Source organism: Catharus ustulatus, chromosome 3, assembly GCF_009819885.2.
Source record: "Catharus ustulatus isolate bCatUst1 chromosome 3, bCatUst1.pri.v2, whole genome shotgun sequence".
NCBI classification, from domain to species: Eukaryota; Metazoa; Chordata; class Aves; order Passeriformes; family Turdidae; genus Catharus; species Catharus ustulatus.
Genome location: NC_046223.1, coordinates 85,576,355 through 85,600,380, shown reverse-complemented (window position 1 = coordinate 85,600,380; position 24,026 = coordinate 85,576,355). Strand labels below are relative to the sequence as shown.

Below are 24,026 nucleotides of genomic sequence, written 5' to 3'. Positions count from 1 at the left end.
TATCTGGCTGAAACAGTATGAGGAAAGCTATTCCTGGAAGCTGGTCGTTGTGTGCACTTCCTTTCTGGATTTCTTTCATGAGAATTATTAGAGCGAGTTTAGATGTCCTCCTTTCCTTAATGAAGGGAGTGTGTTAAATTTGTTTTGGAGATCTTTAGCACAAAATCATCTGCTGTCTTCCCACTCCCTTTTCTGTACTCAATTCTCCTTTCATTTAAAAGGCTTAGACTGCTGCTTTATCAAGGATCATTTGGGCTGAAAAAGACCATCGAGTCTACCTGTTAACTGTTTTCAACCCCTCTGACGTTCCCTCATGTATCAGCAATTTCCAATTGATTGCCAATCAGATTTCCTAAAAACCAGAGAAATGAAGAAACAAGTTATATACTTGGATGTCTAATCACAAGCATGTTTAATTAATGGCCTTGAGACAGGAGGACTTGATGAAATGGTTCTGACGCTCTTTTATCAAAGTCTATATATTTGGATATATTTGAATATATTTGAAGCCAAAGGCCACAGTTTTACTTTTTGTAATTTTAAGAACACTTGGTGGGCACAGCCAGATGAAAAAAAGCAACAGAGAAATTTGAGGATATTTATCAAACCGTTTTAGATAATTTCAGTCTTTGCATCTTGATAAAAGTAGCTTATACAAGCCGTAGCTTCACTAAATTATACAATATTCAGATGGAGGTGATTTGCAAATAGATGTGTCTCTGTAGGAAAAGTTTTGTGTGGGTTATTCCAAAAGCCAGAAATGTGAAAATATAGAAAGCTAACAGCAAATGATCTCAAGGATCAAAACCAAACCTTGACGAAATAAGGACTAAACCCCGCTGCCATTTAAGCAATGTAACTATGTACATTTACAATTAAATTCCACCCACACTACTTACATACTGGGGAGCATTTTTTGAATATTTGTAACTTGCTAAAGAATTTGAGCATCCACCTATTGCAGAAATAAAAAAGTAGCCGATTTTTAAAGACCCAAGAAGTGTTAGGGATCTCTACCACTAACTACAGGCCACACAGTTTTACCAGCCAGTATTCTGACTCAAGAATTTGTGACTGGAGCAAGAATCAGGTCATAGAGGAGGAAGGCAAGCAATATATTTTATCTGCCCAGCTGAGATAGCAGGACAAAAAGCAGAAAAGTCCTCAGGGACACAATAAGTCTTCAGCAGGTCACATATTCTGACCCATCCCAATTCATTCTTCCAGACCTGTTTTTAGTCTATTCCACTGGTGAAATGCTGATAAAAATCTGGTAAAAATTTCCACCTTCTTTTTAGCAGCAACTTGTATGCTTTAGGTGTCCAACTGTTGATCCTTCCATGCTTCTGTTTGTTAAATTAAAGAGTACTTGGTATCAAAAGACTTCTGCCACTATAGTTCTTTATAGCCTTCAACCAGCCTGCAATAAAGGTTCGTTTTTAACCTATTACTATTGGTTAAACAGACCTGCTGTCTTTAAGTCTTTGGCTCTCATGCCTCTATTTTCTGATATTTGACTTCTCAGTCTCATTAGTTTTATTACACTGTTCTCCTAAGCTTTTTCTCTTATGTTACTTGAAGCTGGTGTAAGAAGACTGACAGATACAGATATATACCAGATATATTGTATGCACATACATCCTTTTATATATTGATATATAATAAAATTATATATCTGATAAAATATGTCAACATATATGTGTGATATATATAAATATATATGAAAGACAGTCATGAAAAAGAAGGGAAAATATATTGTTCATGATTATGATGGTTAATATAAGAACTCATATAAAATCAGAGCTGCACATTTTATTTAAAAATATACATATATAGCCTAGCTGCTCACTAGTAAATTGCAGATGTACTCTATCATTATATAAACTAATCCATGGAAGCAAGGTAGGGGACAATTTCAAAGAGAAACTGCATCTATCTCTGCTGCATTGGCAAGGCAAAGCCACAGGCTGACCTGACCCAATGCTGGCACCACTGTGCTCCCCAGAGGATGTCAGGCTGGATGACTTCCAGAGGATCCTACTCCTGCCAGCATTTCTATGCTTCTTTGCACTAATGCAGAAGGATTTCTGGACACAGCCACGAGGGATTAATAAATAGTGATGACTGAATTTGGAAAGGTAGCTTTAGTTATCAAGGCAGTGAAGACATAGACTTGCCCTTTTAAGTATTGTATATTAACGGGAGCTGGGAGAATCACCATATGTATTAAAGCCAAGATCCTGCCTTGTCAAGCCACTGGCCACCACCACATGTTAACAATATAAGGGTGACCTGATTTTGGAAGTGTGCTGTTTGGCTTTCAGAATTAATTCCTGTAAAAACACGGGAATTAGAGAAAATAGGGATTGGACTAATGAAGAAATATGAGGGATTCCCAGAAATGTGGAAGAGCCCAGCAGAAAACATTAACAGACAGCATGAATGGAAATAGAAAACTTTTCACTTGTTCAAGTGAAGTTACAGGAGGGTACAATGTGCTGGAAAGCAAAACTGATGGAATAAAACAAATCTGGTTTGATTACTGATCAAGGTAAAGTTTTGCCTTAGTATGTATGAAAGCAACGTGTTACAATTCTGCTACTATTGTTCTTGTTCTATTAATTATGCAATACAATTTGATAAAGATTACTATTGTGCTAGGCAAGCCCCATGGATCCTATGACCTTCATAAGAATTTTCGTTTAGCAGGAATATTCTGTGCCCTTTTTTTTTAACTATCTTTTTCCATGCTAATAGAGTATTCATATGACAGTACAGCTCTTACATATCTAAGAATTTAATAAAAGGTTTAATTGCAGAGGCATTTTTCTGAAAAGCAAAAGGATATTTATTTGCTCCTCAAATAGCCATGAGGAAAGTTAAATTAAGAGGTTTATAGTATAAGATTTATATTGGGTTTAAAGGATACGTGGCCACTTCAGCAGAAGTGGGTTTGGAATAAGCAAAATGATGAAGTAAAGAATTGCTTCATTTGTTGCAGACAAGTCAAAAATTCGAGGCTTTGGGAAGCTTGGAAATTAGCTTGAAGTAACATTTGGGTTCAGCTTCTGGCTGATAACCACCTCTCTAATGGGCAATGTGACTGTATGGTGCAAAATGCATTTTTGTGATGTGGGAATCTCAGCGAAGTCCCAAACCTGTTCACCCTGTCTGCTTCCTCATTAGTGAGAATGAAAGAGTCACAGTCTCTGATAAGAGGAATGTGGGGGTCAACATTCAGCCAGCAATGCGTGTAGAGAGCCTGGTCTGTGCTGGTGAGTGCTGTCACTGTCTGTGCTGGGGCAGGGCACAGAACTTGGTGCTGCACATGTCAGAGTCTCTGCCGCAGCAGCAAAAACCAGGGAAGCTGCCTTAGTCTGGTTGCCTCTGCAAATAAATATTTGTGGCAGACATTAGATTTTCCCTATAAAAATGTCTCTCTTGTCAGAATGATAAAAAGAATCCTAATGTAAATGAGACTCAGCCCACATTGCACACTATACTAATGCTGACTTGTTACAAAAGGAAGCATTGGTATTCAACACTGTGTTAATGAATGGTGAGATGTATTCATTTTGAAGTGGGGAAAGGATGCCAAAGCAATCGATTAGGAAACAAGGAAAATTAAAAAGACATATTTCTTATAAAGCAATGTTAAATAGGGGCAGTAGGTTTTGGCTGCAGCTCTACAAAATTCAGATTTACTCCTCATTAAGGGAAAAAATATAGGCTTTATTTGTTGACACCTAAGTTGGTACCAGAAGTGTCATTTAATGAATCATAATTAGGTTTTTTTAGATGTAAACCAGAAAGGAAAACCAAACTGCTGAACCTCAATAGTGTGGGCCATGGAAACCTGATATTTTACCCTGAAAATTCTCAAGATTTTGTTTTATGTGGCAATTGTCATTCTATCATTCTGTTCTTAATTGCTTTTGCAATTCCAGTTGCAAATTCTAGCCTTATTTTTTATTTAAGATAATAGTTTCATATGGCAATGGCAATCAGAGTCAAAAACATGCCTATAAGACCAGCCAAAAGTAGGAACTCATTGTGTACCACACTTGAGATTTATGTAGCTGATAATAACACAGTTACTTGTGAAACAGTGAATGGAAATAAAGGCATTTCTTACTATGGTGACAATAAGGCAGTGATGGCTTTGAGAAACTGGATATTTCTAGTGATTTGAAACAGTCAGAAAGTATTTCAAACCTTTGAGATAATCAAAAAGACCTGAATTCCTCATGTAAGGAAAATTGTAGATATCATAAATAATTGCTTTTCTTAATCAAACAATTAATTTGCTTCTTTTGAATATTTTATTAAGAAAAAGGAACTGACATCATTCAGATTCTACTGTTTTGTCAATATTGGCTACTTTGGGATCCTTCTCTCTCAGAACAGCAAATTGAGCAGATTTCTTTCTATGTGCTTAGGAACTTCTACAATTCTGTACTCTCCTTCATTTCCTCTCTTTAAGCATGTACTGTTTTGCTGAAAACTCCTTCCTCTAGCCATCTCACCGACGTTTCCTCCAGGCTACAATCTCCTTGTTTCACCTTTCAGCTATGGCTTTGATTTTTTTCCTTCCTCACTGGCCTTTTTTGCAGTCACATTATTGCTTTCAGGAAAAGTCTCCTTGGCACATGCCTAGGGTGTTCTTGAACTTTGCATTCTCTCATGTCATTGCATCATTCCTCTCCCTGTTCTTCCATCTGCACATTCAGAAATCAATCAGCACCAATTACCCACTACATCTACAGGGTTTCAGAGCCGCAGTTTTGAAAGAAAAATTGTGGAGGAGTTCAGACTTCAAAGGGGGTCTCATTCTGTTGGATCAATTTGGACTGAGAACATTGGAGTAACTTGCCATTCACTGAAATGAATGCTTCCACCAGTCAATAGCTGAATAACTCAAACCTTGCATGACACATTCCATTTCCAACCAGTAAAATGCCTACTTTGACCTCTCTGGAAAAAGCTAAATGGTATCAGCAAAAGAAAGAGAAGGCTGTTAATTTTATTATCATCATTGCTGGCAAATAAAGCACTGGAGAAATATAAAGGTTTGTGTTCACAATCTGGCATATTCAAATAATGCAGATGCTATCACAGAAAATTATTTACACGTCTAATCAGCCTATAGACCCAAAATAATAAGATATTAAGCCAAGGAATCTTTGGGGTCACATTGATTTGTTTAATAGTTGATGCATTTCATATAATCACAGCAAGCAAACAGAATTGATTTAGAGCTGCTATTTATGGAGATCAGCTCACTGGGAGCTGTAACCATTCAGTCTCCTGGAGGACTGTCTCACGACAAACTTCTGTGATCACTTACCCTGTTTGTGGCACTAAGAGATTTGTACCACTCTGCTTTTCTGGTAAACTTTATGATCCTGCTTCTTTGCTTACTACCAGAAAGTCATAAAAGCGTTTCTTACTGTGGGAAGTCCAAATTGAATAAGGAGAAATCAAAATTCAGGAGGTGCGGGAATTTAGGAAAGCAAATTTTGACAAGAGTGGAAGTTTGAGGAGATGAAAGCAGACCACTAGAGCATGTTGCTCTCAGCACACACCTAATGCTTAGGAACTCAACACATCACTAAACAGACATATTTAAAAAGCAATGCAAACTTCTAAGTGCTTGGTTCTCTTGGATAATTTTGAAGGTTTCTTGAAAGTTTTGAGAATTAATTTTTCATTAAAACAAATATGAAATGCAGAATTTATAAACAAAAGAAAAGGTGTGCCTGGTATACTGCATTATGTTGCATTTGAAACCCAGCCATAAGGGAGATATCTTAATGGGATCTACTGCTTGTCTATCTTGGGAAAAGGGTAATGTGCACTTGTTCTTTTAAGTTGTGTGCTACACCAGAAATTATAAAATATCCAGTAGAAGCATTTTAAAAATACATTCTTTGAACTGCAGTTTGCAAAAACAACAGTTGGTGGCACTTTGAAACAATTTTTATTTCTAAATGCATTTGCTTATTGTAGGTGTGTACAAGACTACATTAAAATATTAAATCACCAGTCTACAGTGATTCAGATTACAGTAATGATACAGAACTTATCAGCTGCCTCTGCACAGAGCACAGACAGCTTGCTTAAACTGAATCTGAAGATCTGCATTTGTAAAAACAAGGGACGGTGTTCAGGGAGATTAATTCTTTTTAAGAAGAGTCATAGAGAAATTACTAGAAGACAAATAACGGCAAATGGAAAACAGGAAGACACTGCAAACAGCATGGCTTGCCCTGTTCTGCAGAGGCACCATTGCCTGAAGCAGTATCACATGTTTCTGTGGGCAGCTTGCTAACACTGAGTTTACACTTTTGCCGTGGCATTGATTTGCATGGTATGTAATGTGTATAGATTTCTGTTTTTAACCAGCACCCACTAGGTAAATAGGCATTTCCCAGGATTTTAATCCCCAAGCAATGTGAGGATGAAGAGCAGAGAGAGACTGCCATGGCCATTCCAGAAGAATCGAGCATTTATCCATGGTGATCCTATCAACCAAGTGAAATCACACCACCTGCGCAGGAACTGCAACACTGATATCATGGAGAAACCTGGGCATTACTGGAGAAAACTGATGGTTTGAAAGATATTCTCTCTCTGTTATTGCACACATTGTTTGAATAAATGACATTTATAGTAGCTGACAAGCAAAACATCTTTCCTTAGAGATTATATACAAGGCCAGTTTCTTTTGAGCTATTTCAATTCCAGAAGGGACACATCACCAGTTGGTCACAAAAAAAGCCCTGAATACCAGGATGACTTGCTGCATTAGCTGTGGCCATTTGTTTAAAGAACAGAAAGACCAGGCTACAGCTGGTACTTGGCAATCTTTATAGCTCGGCCAAAGGCATTTCAGTGCCTTCTGTTTTGTCTCTAATTCTTGCATATTGGAAATGTGAAGTCTCTGTCAACAGAGGGTAAGAAATCTGGAACCACTGCTGTTGCAAATGATTCTTGTTTGCCATCTTGGCCCTGAATATGTTGGTCTCGGCAGTATAATCCATAAGTGATTCTTACTTAGTTTACTAAATGACATGTTTTCCAGTTATTAGTAGTTCTTGATATTGGCCAGTTTGGGTTCTGTGGAAAAATGTTTTGCTCAGCTTCTGACATGTTGCTTGATGCATTTACAAATATGGTCTTTCCTGGGAATGTTTTGCTTCTTTCCCATTTGATTACATGGGGCTGTTCGTGCTGAGGGGAGAGCTTACAATATCCAGCACACTAAGGCAACCCTCCTTATTGTGAACAGTAACACTGCCTGGCATTCTAAATTTTCTGTAATGTTCTGCTAGATTGGATGTAAGTGTGAGCTAAATACTGATTTGAAGTGTTTGCTTTCATATACTTCCATGTTCCTCAGCTTTTGCAATGTTCTTGCTTCAGCTGTACTTAGTTGCTTAGGCAGCCCAGCAATGCCTACAAATTTTCTGCCTTAGTAACTTTCTGAATCCTTGATACCCCCACACTCCCTTACCTGCAGCACTATACTTCTTTCAGTCTGAGAACATAGCTTTGCTTCAGTTGGAGATAATGTTTTGAGGCTTTTCAAAACAGTTCTCTCCAGTGCCTAATTCAGGAATCTGTACCTGGACCAAAAAAGGGTTGGTTCTTTGCTGATGCTAATGTGCTGATGCTGTTCTCCTATATGCCTGATCTTGTGTTAGCAGAGAGCTCAGGAATCTTTGTTTAGGTATTTTGTATACCTGCATGCATAGCTGATCAATTTTCACATGCTGATGCTTTCAGTTCGGGTGTGGATGCAGAAACACCTATTTCCTGACTTTTACCTGCAGATAACTTAAGACCCACTCTTTATCTTGGCTGCTAACCAAGGTAGTAATTTTGGGCTCAGCAGTAACTATCTTTCCATTACATTTCTGATCTGCAGGCTTGATTCTTTTTATTATGCAAGATATAATTCTTTTGGTCACATTCTCTCTTTGAGCAGCTCTATCAGTTGTACAACTGTGTACCTGTTATTAATACTGGCTCTGAAGTGCCTGTAGATGTAAATCACTGTCCCCTCCAGGGATTTCTGTCAATATATTAAATGAATTGGAGCACGTTCCTCCTCCTTTATCCCTTCTTTCTCTTTGTCCTTTCTTCTCATTCCTTCCTCCCTAGGCGAGGTGCCAAAAATGCTGGAGAGGCAGTATCTCAGCTATCAGCTTAAATTGTCAAACTGGCATCCACCTCTTTCATTTCAGGGAGCACTGTGATTGAAATTCCTTTTATTTTAGGCAGTGGTAGTATTTTAAACTCACAACTATCTAAAGAATTGGCGATAACGCTGAACTGCTTCGCTGTGAAGGGGTGGTTACAGACCAAGTGAGGAAATGTTTGCATAAATACTATGTAGGCAGATTCCCACCTAGAAAAAGCCACTGTTTCTGCCAAAATATTCAGAATCTCTCTGGCATCCACCACAAGACAATTGTCAGACTTCACTGGTCTGATCAGGAAAGGCTTTTGCTTTCATTTGGTGCCAGCACATTTCCCTGACAGTGATGTGAGAGGTAACCAGATGTGTTTGGTGACCGTGGAGATGCCTACGCAGGGAATCTCTTTCCTTCTTCTTCAGCAGAGGTGAGTGGAAGTCTGCAGTTGCTCCCAAGGAGGATGGGTTGACAGCAAGCTCAGTTTTTATGACATCTCCAGGCTGCATGAGCTGGCATTAATGCTTAAGCATTGCATGAGTTCGGGCTTTGCTCTAGAGCCAGAGCTCTGAGATGAGAACCCCATGTCCCAGCTGGGGAGGCTCAGCTTGAAGAAGGCTTTGTGCCACATTTCTCTCCTTTTAATCAACAAGGGTAAAAAAAAAAATCAGGGATTTCAGGGACATAGGAGTCCCAAATTCCTGTTTAACATTTTGTTATCTAAGTGACATGCACTAAACCAGAGAAACTTTATTAACTTGCTGCACACTTCTGTTCTGTCAGGCATTAGGAGGTAATAGCAGGGGAGAGGAGAGAATATAGATTCCAACATTTCTGTTGGACCTGGCTGTTCCTGTTCATGGCTAACTTCCAGATGTGAGTGTTCAAACTGTGGGTCTGCAGCAGGAGGATGTGCTTGGTTTTGTTCTAAAGGTGGAGTATTATAAAGTAAGAAGGACTCCAGTGACACATGCTTCAGTCCTTAGAATGTTTTCCTTTTTCAATTGTTATCAACTAATCAAGAGCATTCAGAAGCCTAGGGATGAGGCTAAAAGGGGAATGCTGACTGGACACAAAGATAGGACTGGTTTGCCTCAGATAACCTAAGCAATGACTTGCAGCCCGTGATTTTGGCAAGGAGAGCGCTGAGGCACAGTGTTATCTGATAAGGCTAAGGCGGAGGTGTTTTCTGAAGGCTGACTGTGGTGTTGCTGACTTTAACAAAGAAATTTCTCCTATACCATACTAAATGTGTAAATTGAAGTTTAATCAAACAACATAAGTGAAATGTGATCCCTTTTGATTTGTTAATGGGGAATTTCTGCACAGTATGTCTCATAATCAGTATAGCAAGTGTCACAAAGCATTCTGTGTGAGAGGAAAACTAGAATTATCCTTTGGCAGATGGAGCTATTGGGCAATTGAGCATTTCTTGTGTGGGAAACCCTTTGTACAGAGTCAGCATTGATTGGTTTGTTTGGGTCCCGTGTGACAGGATTTTCCTCAACATTCACATTTTTTACAGAACTGATAGTAACTTTCTCAGCCAACTCATTAACTGCTGTGTTCTGTTTGAAAATATCTATTTAAACTCATTGTTGCACCCTCCCAGTAACCTATTCTGATGCATCGCTCCCTGCCCAGGTGATACCAGAGATGTGTTTGACTTTTGCAGATCCTGGAATGAAATACAGTTTTTTCCATTTCATCACGAATTCACTGCCAAGGCCAGCATCTTTATCACCCCACTTTAGCATGCATGAATGCTAAATCCATTATTTATAGGCAAATTTCTGACAATGACTATTTGTAAGTCTTTGGTGGAAATTCTCCTATGTGCTCCCTCAGAAATAGACTGGCATTACATAACTTCACCTAATCAGCTATAATATTATCAGAACACGTATGCAGTGCAGCTCAAGAAGAAATGAAAACACTTTTATGGAACATTTATTTTCAGGTACCAGCACATGTTATGGTTGTGAGTCCAAAAGAATTAATAGCTGACTTACGAGGTGATACATTTTTATCATTTACTGCTGGGGGATCCAGTCTCAATTGTCTGTTAATGTCAAGAAAACAAGCCACTAATGATGTGCCTGTAAAACAACACAAAGAAATGATAGCTGATGCCTTTAGGTGGTCATACATTGAAAAAAACCCAGAACAGTTTCTTCTAAAACAGAAAACTGTATGGAATGTGTTACCTTAGCCTTAGAAAGGCTGCAAAGGATTTCCTACCTGGGGGAGCAGTGGCCCCGTCACCGAGGGCTGCTCACAAGTAAAGGGCTGAGTGATATCCAGTTGCCTCTTGTATATCTAAAACCCATACAAGCAAACAAACAAGTTATTTGCATAGAAGAAGGCTCTTAAAAACCCAACTAAACAAACAAAAAACCCACACACATACGAACATTGTGAATTCTTTTAACCCTATTGAACCCAAAATTGTTCGACAAAAAACAAACCAAAAAATTTTCTGATGTCTCTGAAAAGGCACAGGCTTTTGCAGCCACTGACAGATTTTTCATTTCACTTGTCCACTTGGGTGAGACAGTCACTCAAAAATGGGATCAATGGCTTTCATCAATACCTCACCCAATATTGTGAGAGGTCATCTATCATTATCTCCCAGCACTAGGGTGATCTGCAAATAGACATTCCTTGTGCTGGAGTTATGCCCAGAGGGTTTTAGCAGGAAGGGAATACCTCTCTGTTGGTCAAGCACAAAATAAGAAAAGCCCCCACTTACTGCTGGAACAGGAATGAACTGTGACAGGAGTAAAAGACAGGCACCAAAGGCTCGAGAGGGAAGGGGTGAGTGAACATAAAGGCATAGAAATAGCAGAGTAAGGCAGAGCCTTTGAGCTGCTGTTCCCTGGGGCTGAGAAACAGCTGTAAAGGGAGCAGCTCATGAGAAGACCAAAACTGTTTCCAGTACCTAAAGCAATTAGATTTCTCAAAGGTGTTTGAATATTTCTGAAAATCTCCTCATAACATGATTGTGGGAGCCACGAGCTCCTGACTGCTACTGAAAACATGGCTTTTGCTTAGTTGCTGACATGGAAGCTAAAGCCACCCAAAAGACTATTTTGGTATGACTGTTGGCACTGTGCTTCAGTGTATGTTCCTCCTCCATGTCCAGTACCAGACCCTGTTGTGTCCTAAAGGTGGGAATTACTGATGCCATCAAAGGTTGATAGCTAAAGAAATAGTTTCATTTGTAAGCACTCCCAGCTGAAAAAGCTATTAGTCATATCCCAGGAGAGCATGCCATTTTTGAGGATGCAAAGGAAATGTTATTGCCTAGTATTTGTTTTATATCACTATGTAATGAGAATGGGTGTCTTAGTACTTTATATTGTTCAGATATGAAATATAGTCATGCCTCTCTTGACCTGTTACTCTGGTTTGATACAAATTTCAGGAAAATGGCAGGAATTTATTGTAGTCCATATATATACAAGAAATTCTGATCTTTGATCAGGTTATTGAATTGACTTGTGTGCCAAGGGAAAACAATGTTTGCAAATGAAGATAAAAAATGATATTAAATTCAGATTCACAGGATGGGATGGATTTCAGGGCTGGGAAATCATAATATTAAACACTGCATCCTGAATATTATATTAATTGTAATTGCTTTAAGTATAGCATATCTGGCATAGTGGTATTGTTGTTTCGCTTTAGGAGCACATTTAATTTCTTAATTGTCTCCTGACCATTTTCAGTGAAGTCAATATGAGAACATTAGAAAGGAATCTAAAATAGTATAATCCCTTTCATCAAATGCCAAGAAATGATTATCTATACTGTATGCAAGTAACTTATCTGACTGTCACCAGGATGCAGATGCACCACAGGATAGATAATGAAACTTTTGGAGTTGCCTTGTCTCCAAATTCCTCATTAAACACTTCTTTTATGGAGCAATCTTCTGTGATGCACCTTATGTGATGGTACCATGATCAAAGTTGAGAATATATGGCAATGAATTATTGACCCTTCTTGATCATCCTGAATATTGAAATATAGCTCATAGGGCATACAGGTGCTCAGATTTCTTCAACTAGTGTAAGATACTGCCAAAGCAACACTAACTCCTCTGCCCAGATTGCAAGAACTTCACTTTTCTTTACATCCACAATTATATAAGCTGAGCTGGACTTATTTCTACTGAAAAGCTACAAATAAAAATAGATACAAAAGAAAGCAGATAATGGAAATATACTTTATACATACTCTTTTAGGTCAGTGTAAATGTGACTATGCATGTTTATCTCTCAGATTCATAATTAAGTTATGCCAGTAAATTCTATAAGAATCTTTTGTTGAATTGTTTAAATTAGCCTATCAGTTAGGCGCTGTTAAAACCTCTAAGCCTAAACTGTTGATCAAGTGCTGAGCTAAGTTTGGCAAGGGGTCTGCTCTGAACCGTATGATTCAACAGGAGAGTCTCCCCTACTCATTTTCATCCTTACCCTTTCCCATCCCTACCCTTTTTCTATCCCCAGCCTCCACATAAATCATTCTAGGTTGATTTTATGTTTAGAATGATTGATTTTAGTCTGATTTTTCTCTATGTGCTTTAACCATGTATAAGTAATAGAGTGAACTTTGCCAGTGAACTTAGTCATACTTGCCCCTTTTATATTAAACCTGCTCTTGCTGATACCTTTACCAGGGATTCTTTGAGCAACTTAAAACACTCATTCACAACAGTCCTGAAATACCACATAGCTTTTCAAAACAGAAGCTCTCTGCAATTCAGCTATTAAAGCCTTTTCAAAGTAAATGAATGGAAGACCAAATCTACATCCCAGTCCTAGTCCAAGATGCCAACTCAAGTTAACATTATTAATCTCTTATGTCAGTATGCACCTACTAAATCATGAGGGTCAATTTTAAAATAATCCAGTTGTCTCCAAAACTGCGTAAACTCCAAAACTGATGTTTCAATGACTTCCCAACTTTAAAAAGAAATTATACACTTTCAGATATAGAAAATCTTTATGTAACAAATTCAAATTGCTTAAGAAAATTTGCAACAAATCATAAAACTCTTAAGAGAATAGTTCACCATCGCACCAACATGTTGTCCAAGAGGATTTTGTTTGAGGAAGTTAGAGGTAAGAACTTTTTATTTAATCATGAAAAATTTATTGCAATGTTAACTACAAAGAGCCCACTCCTACTCCATAACCATTAAAATGCAGGAAGTCACCTATTCAATAATGCAGAATTGTTGTGTATTAAAAATTTAAATCTATAAATATTAATAGAACACAGGTCAGTCTCTTAACGAACAGAGGTAGTTCTACATACAGCTATTGTTGTGAGTCTTAAGGGGTGTACACTAGTTATGACATAGAGAAAAACAGACATGTTAAAATCAGTTGTCCAAAAAGAAAAGGAAATTTTGTTCCTTTTTCCAGATTAAAGACAAGGACAATAAATCCTATAGTAATCCTGGTGTCTGTGTTTGTCCTTTAGGAAGGCAAAGTTCCTATTTCAATCTAACAGGTTGGAGCCATCTTTACAAGGGCATGGCATAAAGGTGTTTATAACTAACAGCAACCAAAGTCACCTCCTGCAGCCTTGCTTCTTTACAGCACTTTGGCTGTATCAGGAGGTCAGAAACATGATACTGCTTTTCGAGGGACTGAAAACACCGGGACAGAGCGTGCCAAATGTATCCAACATCAACAGAGATGTATTGCCATGAAGAAAACTCCCAGGTTATCATAGTCTGTATTTATAACCCCCAGGAATGGGGAAGCTGAGGGAGTTGTGAGAGCTTTTAGTAGTGTCTATCAGCATAAAGCAAACTTGAAGTATTGGAAAGCTACCTCTAGCTTGCAGTAGTGAATCCTGTCAGATATAGTCAGCTCTTGCAGCAGATATTCATGGCCCTTCCCAGCCCAAGCCAAACTGACCTCATCACTCTCCAGCTCAGCCAGGTAGCTAGTTAGCTACACGTGTTGAGCACTTGTACTAATTATGTAAAGACAGACACCACTGGCATTGTCCCCAGTCTTTTATTAAAAACTTTTCATGCCTACTCTCAGGCAGCTCCACACAGCTCTGGCTCCTTCTCTCCTCTCTGCAAGTTTCCTTCTTCCTTCTGCATGACTGGTTAACCCCAACCTGTCCCTCACACAGTACCTTCTTACCTTGCCTGCCCCTTACATGACCATATGTTCCGTACCTCCTCCCAGCACAGCCAGCAGCCTTCATCCCACACTACAGCAAACTCCCAGTCCCAAGCTCCAACTCCGACAGAGTCTAGACCAGCTGCCCCACTCTTTTATAACACCATTCTCATTGGGCAGGCAAGGCTGTTTCCACTTCTCTGCAATCAGAACAGCTGTAATCCATTAAGGAAAATTGCCTTCTGCACTGGCCTTACAAACCATCTCCCCATATCTTCCCACAAGTGCTTTCCTGTATGAAAAGCACGGATGTGACCTGTCAGCAGAGCAGAGCTTGGACAGCATGCACAGCACAGGTCTGTCCAGGCTGTGTCTGCAGAAATGTGTTTCCTTCTTTACTTGCTCTCAGGCACTCCAGGAAACCACTGGAACAAGGCCATGTTCTTACACAGCCTTATCTGTGTTTGCCATGCTGGTGACGCTGTGTAATGCTGCAAACGCAGGAGGACACAGATGTCTGCTGCCTGCAGCTGCAGGGTGAGGTGTGGGTGGCTGAGTGTCCTCTCCAGGGACAGGTCTGCTGTTTGAGGTCAGAGGCACTGGGAACCCTACCATGCTGCTGTGCCCAGAGCTGTGCCGTGGTGTTTTGCTGTCAGTCTTGGCTCTCCCCTGAGGTGACAGTGACCTTGAGCCTGTCTGCACCTGGGATTAGGAGCATGTGAAGGTGCTGCTAACACAGTGTACACTGGAATGGGCTGTGGAAAGGGGTCAGCATCCCACACTCTCCCTTGACAACCTCTCCCATTTCCCCTGTCAGAGAAATAGGAATAGATAGACCACTGATCTGTCCAAGGAGGGCATCTTTCATGTTCCTATCCCTTGCCTGATCCAAGATATCCCTCCCCAGCTTTGTAAGAATGCAAATAAAAAAATGGAAGCATTTTTCTTTTTCTTACAGACTGTCAGTTCTTCCTCCTGTCCCCCTCAGATAGAGCAGTAAGAAACTGTAGGCTAGAGCATAGTAATAATTCTCAACACACTACAGGGAAACCTGATCTTCTCACATGCTTTGTCCTTTGGCACCACATCAGGAAAGCGCATCTGTTTTCACCATTTCTCACAATGACAGTGTTGAACACTTCACACTACTCTGCAGGGTGCTCCTTCAGCCCTGCTCTCTGAGAGAGCACCTGAGGCCAGAGGACCCATGCCATGGCTTCTCTGCTTCAAAGCATGATTTAGCATTAGGCTTAATTCAATTTTAGACTAATGACAGTCGTAAATAGTATCACAAGACCAGTGGAATGAGGAAAATACAAATTTGGTGGCGACAACACTTCAGTTAATGAAAGGTTTTGAATTAGAAATAGTGTCTTGAAATAGAATGTTTGTTAGGCAATCTGGGCCTGTTTAGAAATACTCAACTGTATTTAGTTGAGTTTGAATGTGAAAAGCAATTTCCTAGCTGTATGTTTGTCCTAAACTTCATCTGCATTTCTAAGGGCTCTTGCTATGCTATTTTGTTGAATGCTCCTTGCTTTTAATGATGTGACAGCTCTGCAAAAGATTGATGGCTGCTATTAATATATAGGAGAACGTACAGGTCCCATCTGTATTTCTGACCATTTCAGAATAGAAAGAGAATAGATTTGACCACACAGAAATAGAATAGATCTGCTACAGCTACTGCCAGATCTCCATTCTCTTGGAATTTTGTCCCTCTTAGGATGACTATTTCTATCCCATTGTGATATTTATCCCATTTCTGATTCCAATTTTTTGAACTCTGTAATGCCAAAGCCAAATATGGTACATGAGTTGTTCTAACTTAGACCTCGGCAGGAGAAATAATTCAGGATGTAGCAGCAGTTAATAATTTTGAAGTACAAGGTTAAGTAGTCTGAAGTTATAGAGGAAGAGATCAGCAAAGCACTTCTTATTGATTTGGTACAGACAAGCTAACTTTATTCATTTGAAACCAGCATCTGTGCAATAAAAGGTATAAAAGCAACATAAAAACCTGTTCTTTTGTATGTTTTACCCTGGATTACTCCCAGGACTTCTCAGTTTGTTCTATTTCACTATTCCTTTTCACACACTGAGGTTCATACCATCTCATGTAACTCTGCTTGATTAACATCACTGCCATTCTTTACTTAATAATCTCTTTAATTTACTAGGCTTTTTGTTCTTTCATCAAATAATTGGATCCTGTCTTCTTCTTCTTTTTTTTTTTTTTTTTGTCAATGTACAGTATTATCTTTCAGAAACACTGAATCTGGTTGTTCCTTATGCTTAGTTTCTTGGCCTCATTTTCTTCATTTTTTTTCTTCCTTCTTCTCCTCTTCATGACACATTGTGGTTTTTAGATATTAATAGACGTATTTGTCATATGTCTATTGTTGGGCAATTATCATTAATAAATCCAGCTTTATCATTCTGTGTGCACTCACACAAAGAGTGTGGGCATGGAAGCAGAGAGAATGTGGCTGTTCATTTATGGGTACTGCTTTATGGACAGAAATTTCCCTATCTCTGGAAAGCAGACACGTATGTTTAGCGTTGGCTCCCTAGAGAGACTGAGAGTATTATCTGGGGAACCAAATTCCCTGCTAGTAAAACCTGTGGGATTGCTCCAGGAAAAAATGAAACCGAGTGTCTGTGTGGTATTTCAAAAGTTCGCATTTGTGCATTCTCAGCATTAGTCCTTTCAGAAGAATACAGAGCATCTAACAATTACCAGTCTGTGAATCTGTTGGGGGTAGTTGATGGCTTCAGTGATGAAAGTACAAAACTTGTGATGCATCTGAGGAGTTTTAGTCTTTTGTCTCCTATGGGAGCTTATGCTTAATTGAACTATATTGTCCTTTAGCTAAAGGCAGTTTTCTGAGTGTATGCCCACACCAAAACACCACCTGACACAAAGGAGAACATTGAGCAGAGAGATAGGCTCAGTCTCCAAATCTGTGTGGAGTTGTTAGTGATGGCCACTCATTGTATGGACAGTTTTGTGTTGCTCTTGCTTCTAAGCCAGCATGGCATCTCCTCAGTATCTGTCCTGTCTTTGCAGGGTAATGGGGCAGAGCTAAACCATTCCTTGGGTTTAACAAGCTCCAAGTTGGGTATTTCACTAGAAATCTTCATTTAAAATGTCTGGATTTACAGTGACAAAAGGAAGCAAAACCAACAAATTATTATATAGCGCTATAAATACGACGACATTTTATTTTGGAATACAAGGTAAGATGTGCTTACCTATGTGTCCTAGATACAGAGGCATAAATGCTGAAACTTTTGCATTTGAGCATGTATCACAGCAACAAAGTGAAAATTCTGTGTAAGGAATATCAGTAGGCTCACTGTGTATTAGATTTTATTTAAAATATATCTGCAGTCCTCCATAGCATTCACAGTTATTTACAGGATTCCATTTATAGGCTTTTTACAATTTACACTATTTGTTGTAAGCATGGAAAGTTGACGGGAAACTATTAACACCTATTTATCAGAGTATTTTGTGCAGAAGTCAGATGGTAGCTAATGCTAAAGCTTTTGGATGAGATTTGTATCTATATACATAGCCATTCCTCCAGCAATATTCCAAGTTGATTCAAAAAACAAGAGAGAGATGTTATTTCTTCTCTTTGTCATTTACCATGAACAGAAAAGTCGATTGCATAATGTGCAGCTACCAAGGCATATTTGACCAGCACTGGTGATAATAAATGAAAAGGGGAACAAAAAAATCCAGGTTGCCATCCATCTGCAAAGGCATTTTCTAAATGGGTAAATATAAAGCCATTTAAGCAACTTTGGCATTAGAAAAGAAGTCCCAGGGAGGGGGGAAAAAAAACCAAAAAAATCCAAAACCAACAAAAAAACCCCAAAAAATCCCCCAAACCAGTAATGATAAAACAAGATTGCTCCTTTCCTTCAATATTTGAAAATAACATTCTAGCCATAGACCTATACTATCAGAGAGAGGTAAAACTTTAAAAAAAATCATGCAGATTCTCAAGTACATTTATTTTTCAATGATTTTGACAGAGACAAAGTGGTATTAGATTTCAGTAAGCCAAACATTACAGTTTTGTCATGTCATATATACAATATAATATTTGAGTTTTTCTAAAATTATATTATCAATTTACAATTAGAGAAACATTTATAATTAGATGGTGGATTGACTTAGCCTATGAATGTATACTCTTCCAACAATGCTGATCTTCAACTCAACAATTGGATAGATAATAGATCAGCAAACAGGGATCCATGTCCATGGAACATGCTTTGTTTATGTGTGTGTGTGTGCCATGCATGCACATCTTATATAATTTAGTTTCTTCAAACTGTAAATTAGTTGCTGTACTCAAAGGTGCTATGTCAGACTGCCTGATTAAAGATCCAAGAGGTTTTCCGTTACAGAAATGATCTATGCTCCTGCTTTCTCAGGGCGAAATCCAAACTGTGGTACACAATGGTACAAGCAGCTGTATTTTGTGCTGGCTTCTAGAACAGGCTGGGTCATACCTTTACTAAGCAGGCACTGCTTGTTCTAGAATATAGCTGGAATATAGTTTGGTATTTAGCTGTGTGGGACTAATACCAAATTGTGCTTCCTGAGCATAGCTTATTGGCTCTTTTACTGGCTTAAATTTAAACATACATGTAAGAAAGTTTAGTTCAACCTGATGCAATGCTGTCCTCATTGCCTAGCTCTTCTCTCAGCTGTACTACTCATATCACAGTATGACAACTGTTAGCATCGTCTGACAGAATCTGTGCCACTACTGTAAATGCTTTGTTTTAATGTGTATTGTGAAATTGGGTATTGAGAAATTTAATGGATAGTTGCATATTAGATTTTATGCCTGTTGATCATATAATTTGTATCTCAGCTCAGCTACAAATACACTTAAAATTTTCTTTATTTTACCACAGATTAAAATGTCACTGGGAATAATTCTACCATTGTCTCTATTAGATGAACATATTCCTGTTATTTAAATAACTCTCTTATTGTGTAAATAAAAACTGGCATATATTAATTCAAATTGTTGAATTTGAGGAAGTATTACCATGAATAAAACCCCTCGAGAACACATCTCTCTGCTGTTGTGTTCATGATTCTTTAATTTCAATTACTTCTTATCTCAAAATTCAGGACAAAAGGGCTTGACTGCAGACATTTTAAGCTGCTAGACTGTCTAACCAATTTTAAAATCCTTACAAGTGGCCTTGCTAGTCACCTCTAATATTGTCACAGATTCATAGAAAATCAGAGCAGGAAAGTCCTTCGTAGGGTCATTTAGTCATTTAAAGAGAATCAGGAGCTGTCACTGAGCTCAGTGACAGCAACTCACATTTTAGGAAATGTAGTTCCTGGTGTTGAAAAATTACTCATTATAAATAAGTTTTTAGAGCGGTTGCATTTTTTGTCCTACAGAAAGAGATATTTCTCATTTTTCATTTTCTATACTTCCTGTACTACCCAGTGGATGCAGTGTTTTTCCAGATGCCAGGTTTTTCCAGTCAAAACTACTTTTCCCTTCTAGCCACCTGTAATCTTTCAGGGTACCCCTGGGTCACAGCAGAGCTCTGCTTCTCGGAGCATTCTGTTAACACCCCCAAACATAATCCAGTCTGCAAACATCCCATTTTACCCATGTTTATGCCTGAGTGAGGAGCCTATCCACTTAACAGATGTGCTAATGAGGGGGAAAAAAATGAAACTATATTGACCAGTTATCATGGTTTGACACTGGCCGAATGCCAGGCCCCCACAAAAGTCATTCTCTCATCCTCCCCTGTTACAGATGGGCATAGGAGAGAAAATTTCATGAAGGGTTCATGAGTTGAGATAAGGACCGGGAGAAAACACACCAAGGAGAAAACAGGCTCAACTTAGAGGTACAAAGTGAGTTTATTACTAACAGAGTCAGAAGCGGATAAAGAGAATTAAATAAGCCCTTAAAAATAAGAATTAAATAAGCCCTTAAAAACACCTTTTTTCCCTCAACCCTTCCAGCCGACAGTGCAGGGAGACTGGGGATGGGGGTTTGGTCAGTTCATCACCGAGATTTTCTTCTGCTGCTCCAGGAGAGGAGTCCTTCCCACAGGAGACAGTTCTCCATGAACTTCTCCAGTGTGGGTCCAACCTCACAAGCAGCAGTCCTCCCAAAAGGGGCTGTGCATGGATCTCTGCATCTCTCATGGATCCCGTGGGCTGTGAGTGGATCTCTGCATCCCCCATGGATTCCATGGGCTGTGGGTGGATCTCTGCATCCCCCATGGATCCCATGGGCTGTGGGTGGATCTCTGCATCCCCCATGGATCCCATGGTCTGTGGGTGGATCTCTGCCTCCCCCATGGATCCCCATGGGCTGCAGGGGCACAGCTGTTTCACCATGGTCTTACCATGGCCTGCAGAGGAATTTCAGCTCTGGTGCCTGGAGCAGCTCCTGCCCCTCTCTCGCCACTGACCTTGGTGTGTCCATGGTGTTTCCCTCACTTGCTCTCAACTCCTCTTCTTTGACTGGAATTAAAACTATGCCACTACTTTTGTTTTGATTTCCTTCCTAAATACATTATCACAGAAGTGTTACCAGCCTCTCTCATTGGCCCAGCCCTGGCCAAAAGTGTGTCCATCTTCAGAGCCAACAAGGATTGGCTCTGCTGGGTGTGTTGGAAGCTTCCAGCAGCTTCTCTGTGGCACCCTCACTACCAAAAACCAGGCTATGCAAAACCAACACACCAGTGGGAAAAAATGGCAGCTTTGAGTGCTTAGCAATTCCTCTTGAGCTGTTTTCTGTGTAATTTCTTCAGAGAACAAAAATTTAGTTCAGTGCTGAACAATCTACCTTGGAGTTTAAACTTATCATAAAGCAGATTTGCTTTCAAGTGTATACTGTCACTCATTTAGGTCCCTCTTGCCATTCCACTGACATGTTTAACTGCCTCTGAAGTATCCTTGCAAACTCTTTTGAAGATTTTTGTTCAGCCTATACTCTGCTTATTGCACTGTTATTTCTTGCTTTGGGGTGCAGCTGGTGCTTGTTGCTTTGAACTTCTTTGGCTTTGTAAAATTCTACCTATCCTTTCAGGCTGGGAGAGAATCAAGCATTGAGACCATTCTATAGTGTGCTAGGACACCTTGTTCAGGCTTGCAGAAGTCTGTCAAAATCCATATTGTTACATAATTTAGAAACTTCTGGTTGTTAATCAAGGTGGTAAAGGCCTTCTTAATGGAACAGAAACCAGAAACTCTTCCATGGAAATAGTCAACTCAGAGTACAAGACATGATGTATGGCAGTGCTGCTCTCCTCTTATGAATTTTTTTTTGCTCAGCATTGGTGGTAGTTCCTCTGCTTGTTCTGGATTTATTGCTAGCTGTGACTCCACCAGAACAGCTGTGCTGGTAGCTGCTAATTGTATACTGGCTTCATGTTGCCAGGGTTTGATGGACATTGTACACCAAAGTCTCTTACACCTCATTTTCCAATCTCACTGAAGTCTCACAGTCAAGACCAGATGGAATAGATTTTGTGTCCTCTGCATTAAATTTTAGAGTTTATCTGTAGAAACTCTGGATGATGTGTGATTAACTGCAGGAGTCGCCTTTTGCTGCAAAGTTCCCCTTGTGTGTGAGACTCCCAGCATTGCCATGAGGGATGTTGATTACCATTTAGTTGCTGTTTCTTCTAGCATCATTAATTACATTTTCGGCTTACACTTGTATTAATCCACCAAATTCAGTTTATCAGTACAGTAATTTCACAACCATAAGGCGCACCGGACTATAAGGTGCACCTCTGGGAATCGGCAAATTTCGCAACTTTGTAGATCACATACGGCGCACCGGACTATAATGCGCGCTTTTTTTTTTGCCACGAAGATCTGTGCCGCGTGCAACAAAGTAACTAATTAGTAATGGAATCCCGCAATCTCGGGGTTTACTGGCAGGTGCTCAATTTGCAAACATTTTTCACAGATTGGCGTAGCCTTTAAACGCAGCCCCAAGTGCCCTCCCCGTGCGCGGGGCCCAGCACTCCCGCCCGCCCCCGGCACCGGCTGGCGAGGCGGGGCTTGGGGCTGCCGCAGCTCGCAGCTTCTGCGGCAGCCCGCTCCCTCCCTCCCTGTGCCGCCCCGGCGCTCCGGCAGCCCCGTGCAGCTCCGGGAGCCCCGCACTTCCCCGGCTCTCTGGGAGCCACGTGCCGCTCGGGGAGGTCTGTGCCCCCCCGGGCTTTTCCCCCACGGCACCACTGCCCCGATGCCGGCGGCTTTCCCCCGCCACCCGGGCAAAACCACCACTGCCCTGATGCCAGTGGGCTCGCGCTGTGCCGCCGCCGCTGCTGCCCCGATGCCGACGGGCTCACGCCGCCCCGCCGCTGCCCCGATGCTGCTGTTGGGCGGGCTCTGCTCGGCTCGGGGCTGTTGTGGGCTTGCACTTCTCCTTCACCCCGTGCCCGGGCCGGGGCCACCCGGCTTCTAATTCCCCCTGTGCCTGTGCCTGGGGCAGCGGCGCCTGGCTTCGTGTTCCGCCCAGGCCGGGGCCGGCGGCAGCTCCCTCCCTCCACGCGCGGCTCCTGCCGGCTGTGGGCGCCTGCTCCCGCCGCACCTCGTGACTCGGCGCTCCCGCGGCACCGCCCCCCCCAATGCGGCTCACACTTCCGGTTTGGCAAATTTCGTAACTTTGTCCATTATATAAGGCACACCGGACTATAAGGCGCACTTCCGGGTTCGGGGGAAAATTTTAGTCAAAAGGGTGCACCTTATAGTCATGAAATTACTGTACTTGATATCTGCCTTAAGGAAATGTACAGAAAATACTACTCTGTCTTTTAAAAAAATTATTATTATTATTATTATTATCTAAATGCTAAATATGCATTGTTTGGTGGTACCTCAGAAAAGCCATATATAAATTTCAGCTACAGCAATGGTCAGAGGGCTGGAGCACCTCTCCTATGCCTAGGGACACCTTACTGCAGCCCTCCAGTACCTAAATGGGAACTACAAAAAAGCTGGAAAGGGACTTTCACAAGGGCATGGAGTGACAGAACGAGGAGGAATGGTTTTAAACTGAAAAAGGGCAAATTTACATTAGCTAGTAGAAAGAAATTTTACTTTGAGGTGGTGAGGCACTAGCACAGGTTGCCCATAGAAATTGTGAGTGCCCCTTCTCTGGATCTGTTCAAGGCAAGGTTGTATGGGGCTTTGAGCAACATGGTCTAGTGGAAGGTGTCCCCTGCATGTGGCAGGGAGTTTGGAAACTAGATGACTTTTAAGGTTCCTTCCAACCCAAACCATTTCATGATTCTATGATTCTAATTTAATGTTTCAGGGCTGTTTAGCACTGAGGATAAAAAAGCATATTTGGCTTGTGATAAATCTTTTGGCATAGTCATCCAGAGCTCATAGATTTTTGACTTATGCTACATTTGTTGACATTGTTCCTGGATTCTAAATAATTTATTTTAGTTCCCAAATACAGCCTCATTTGAAGTATATAGTTGAATGAAAATATAACTATGTGTAGTTAGAGCCTGTTAACTGATCCTTCAGGAAAGGATAACTAGAATTTTATCACTGAAATTTTTAAGGAAATACCTGAGTAAGCATTTAGCAGTAGAAAAATGCCACTTTCATTAGTGCATGGAGTGAAAGGATTTGGGA

The 24,026-nt window shown here is 40.3% G+C and overlaps 1 protein-coding gene across 1 annotated transcript in view; it reads left to right on the top strand.

Annotated features, from left to right (window-relative positions):
- The first annotated feature begins 3,130 nt into the window (after positions 1–3,130).
- The window catches only part of MEI4 (meiotic double-stranded break formation protein 4), a 139,971-nt gene continuing 119,075 nt past the window's right edge, over positions 3,131–24,026 (top strand). The window contains exons 1-2 of the mRNA XM_033054455.2: positions 3,131–3,275; positions 8,578–8,628. Coding sequence (XP_032910346.1) covers positions 3,131–3,275; positions 8,578–8,628 — 196 coding nt within the window. The remainder of the gene's footprint in view (positions 3,276–8,577; positions 8,629–24,026) is intronic.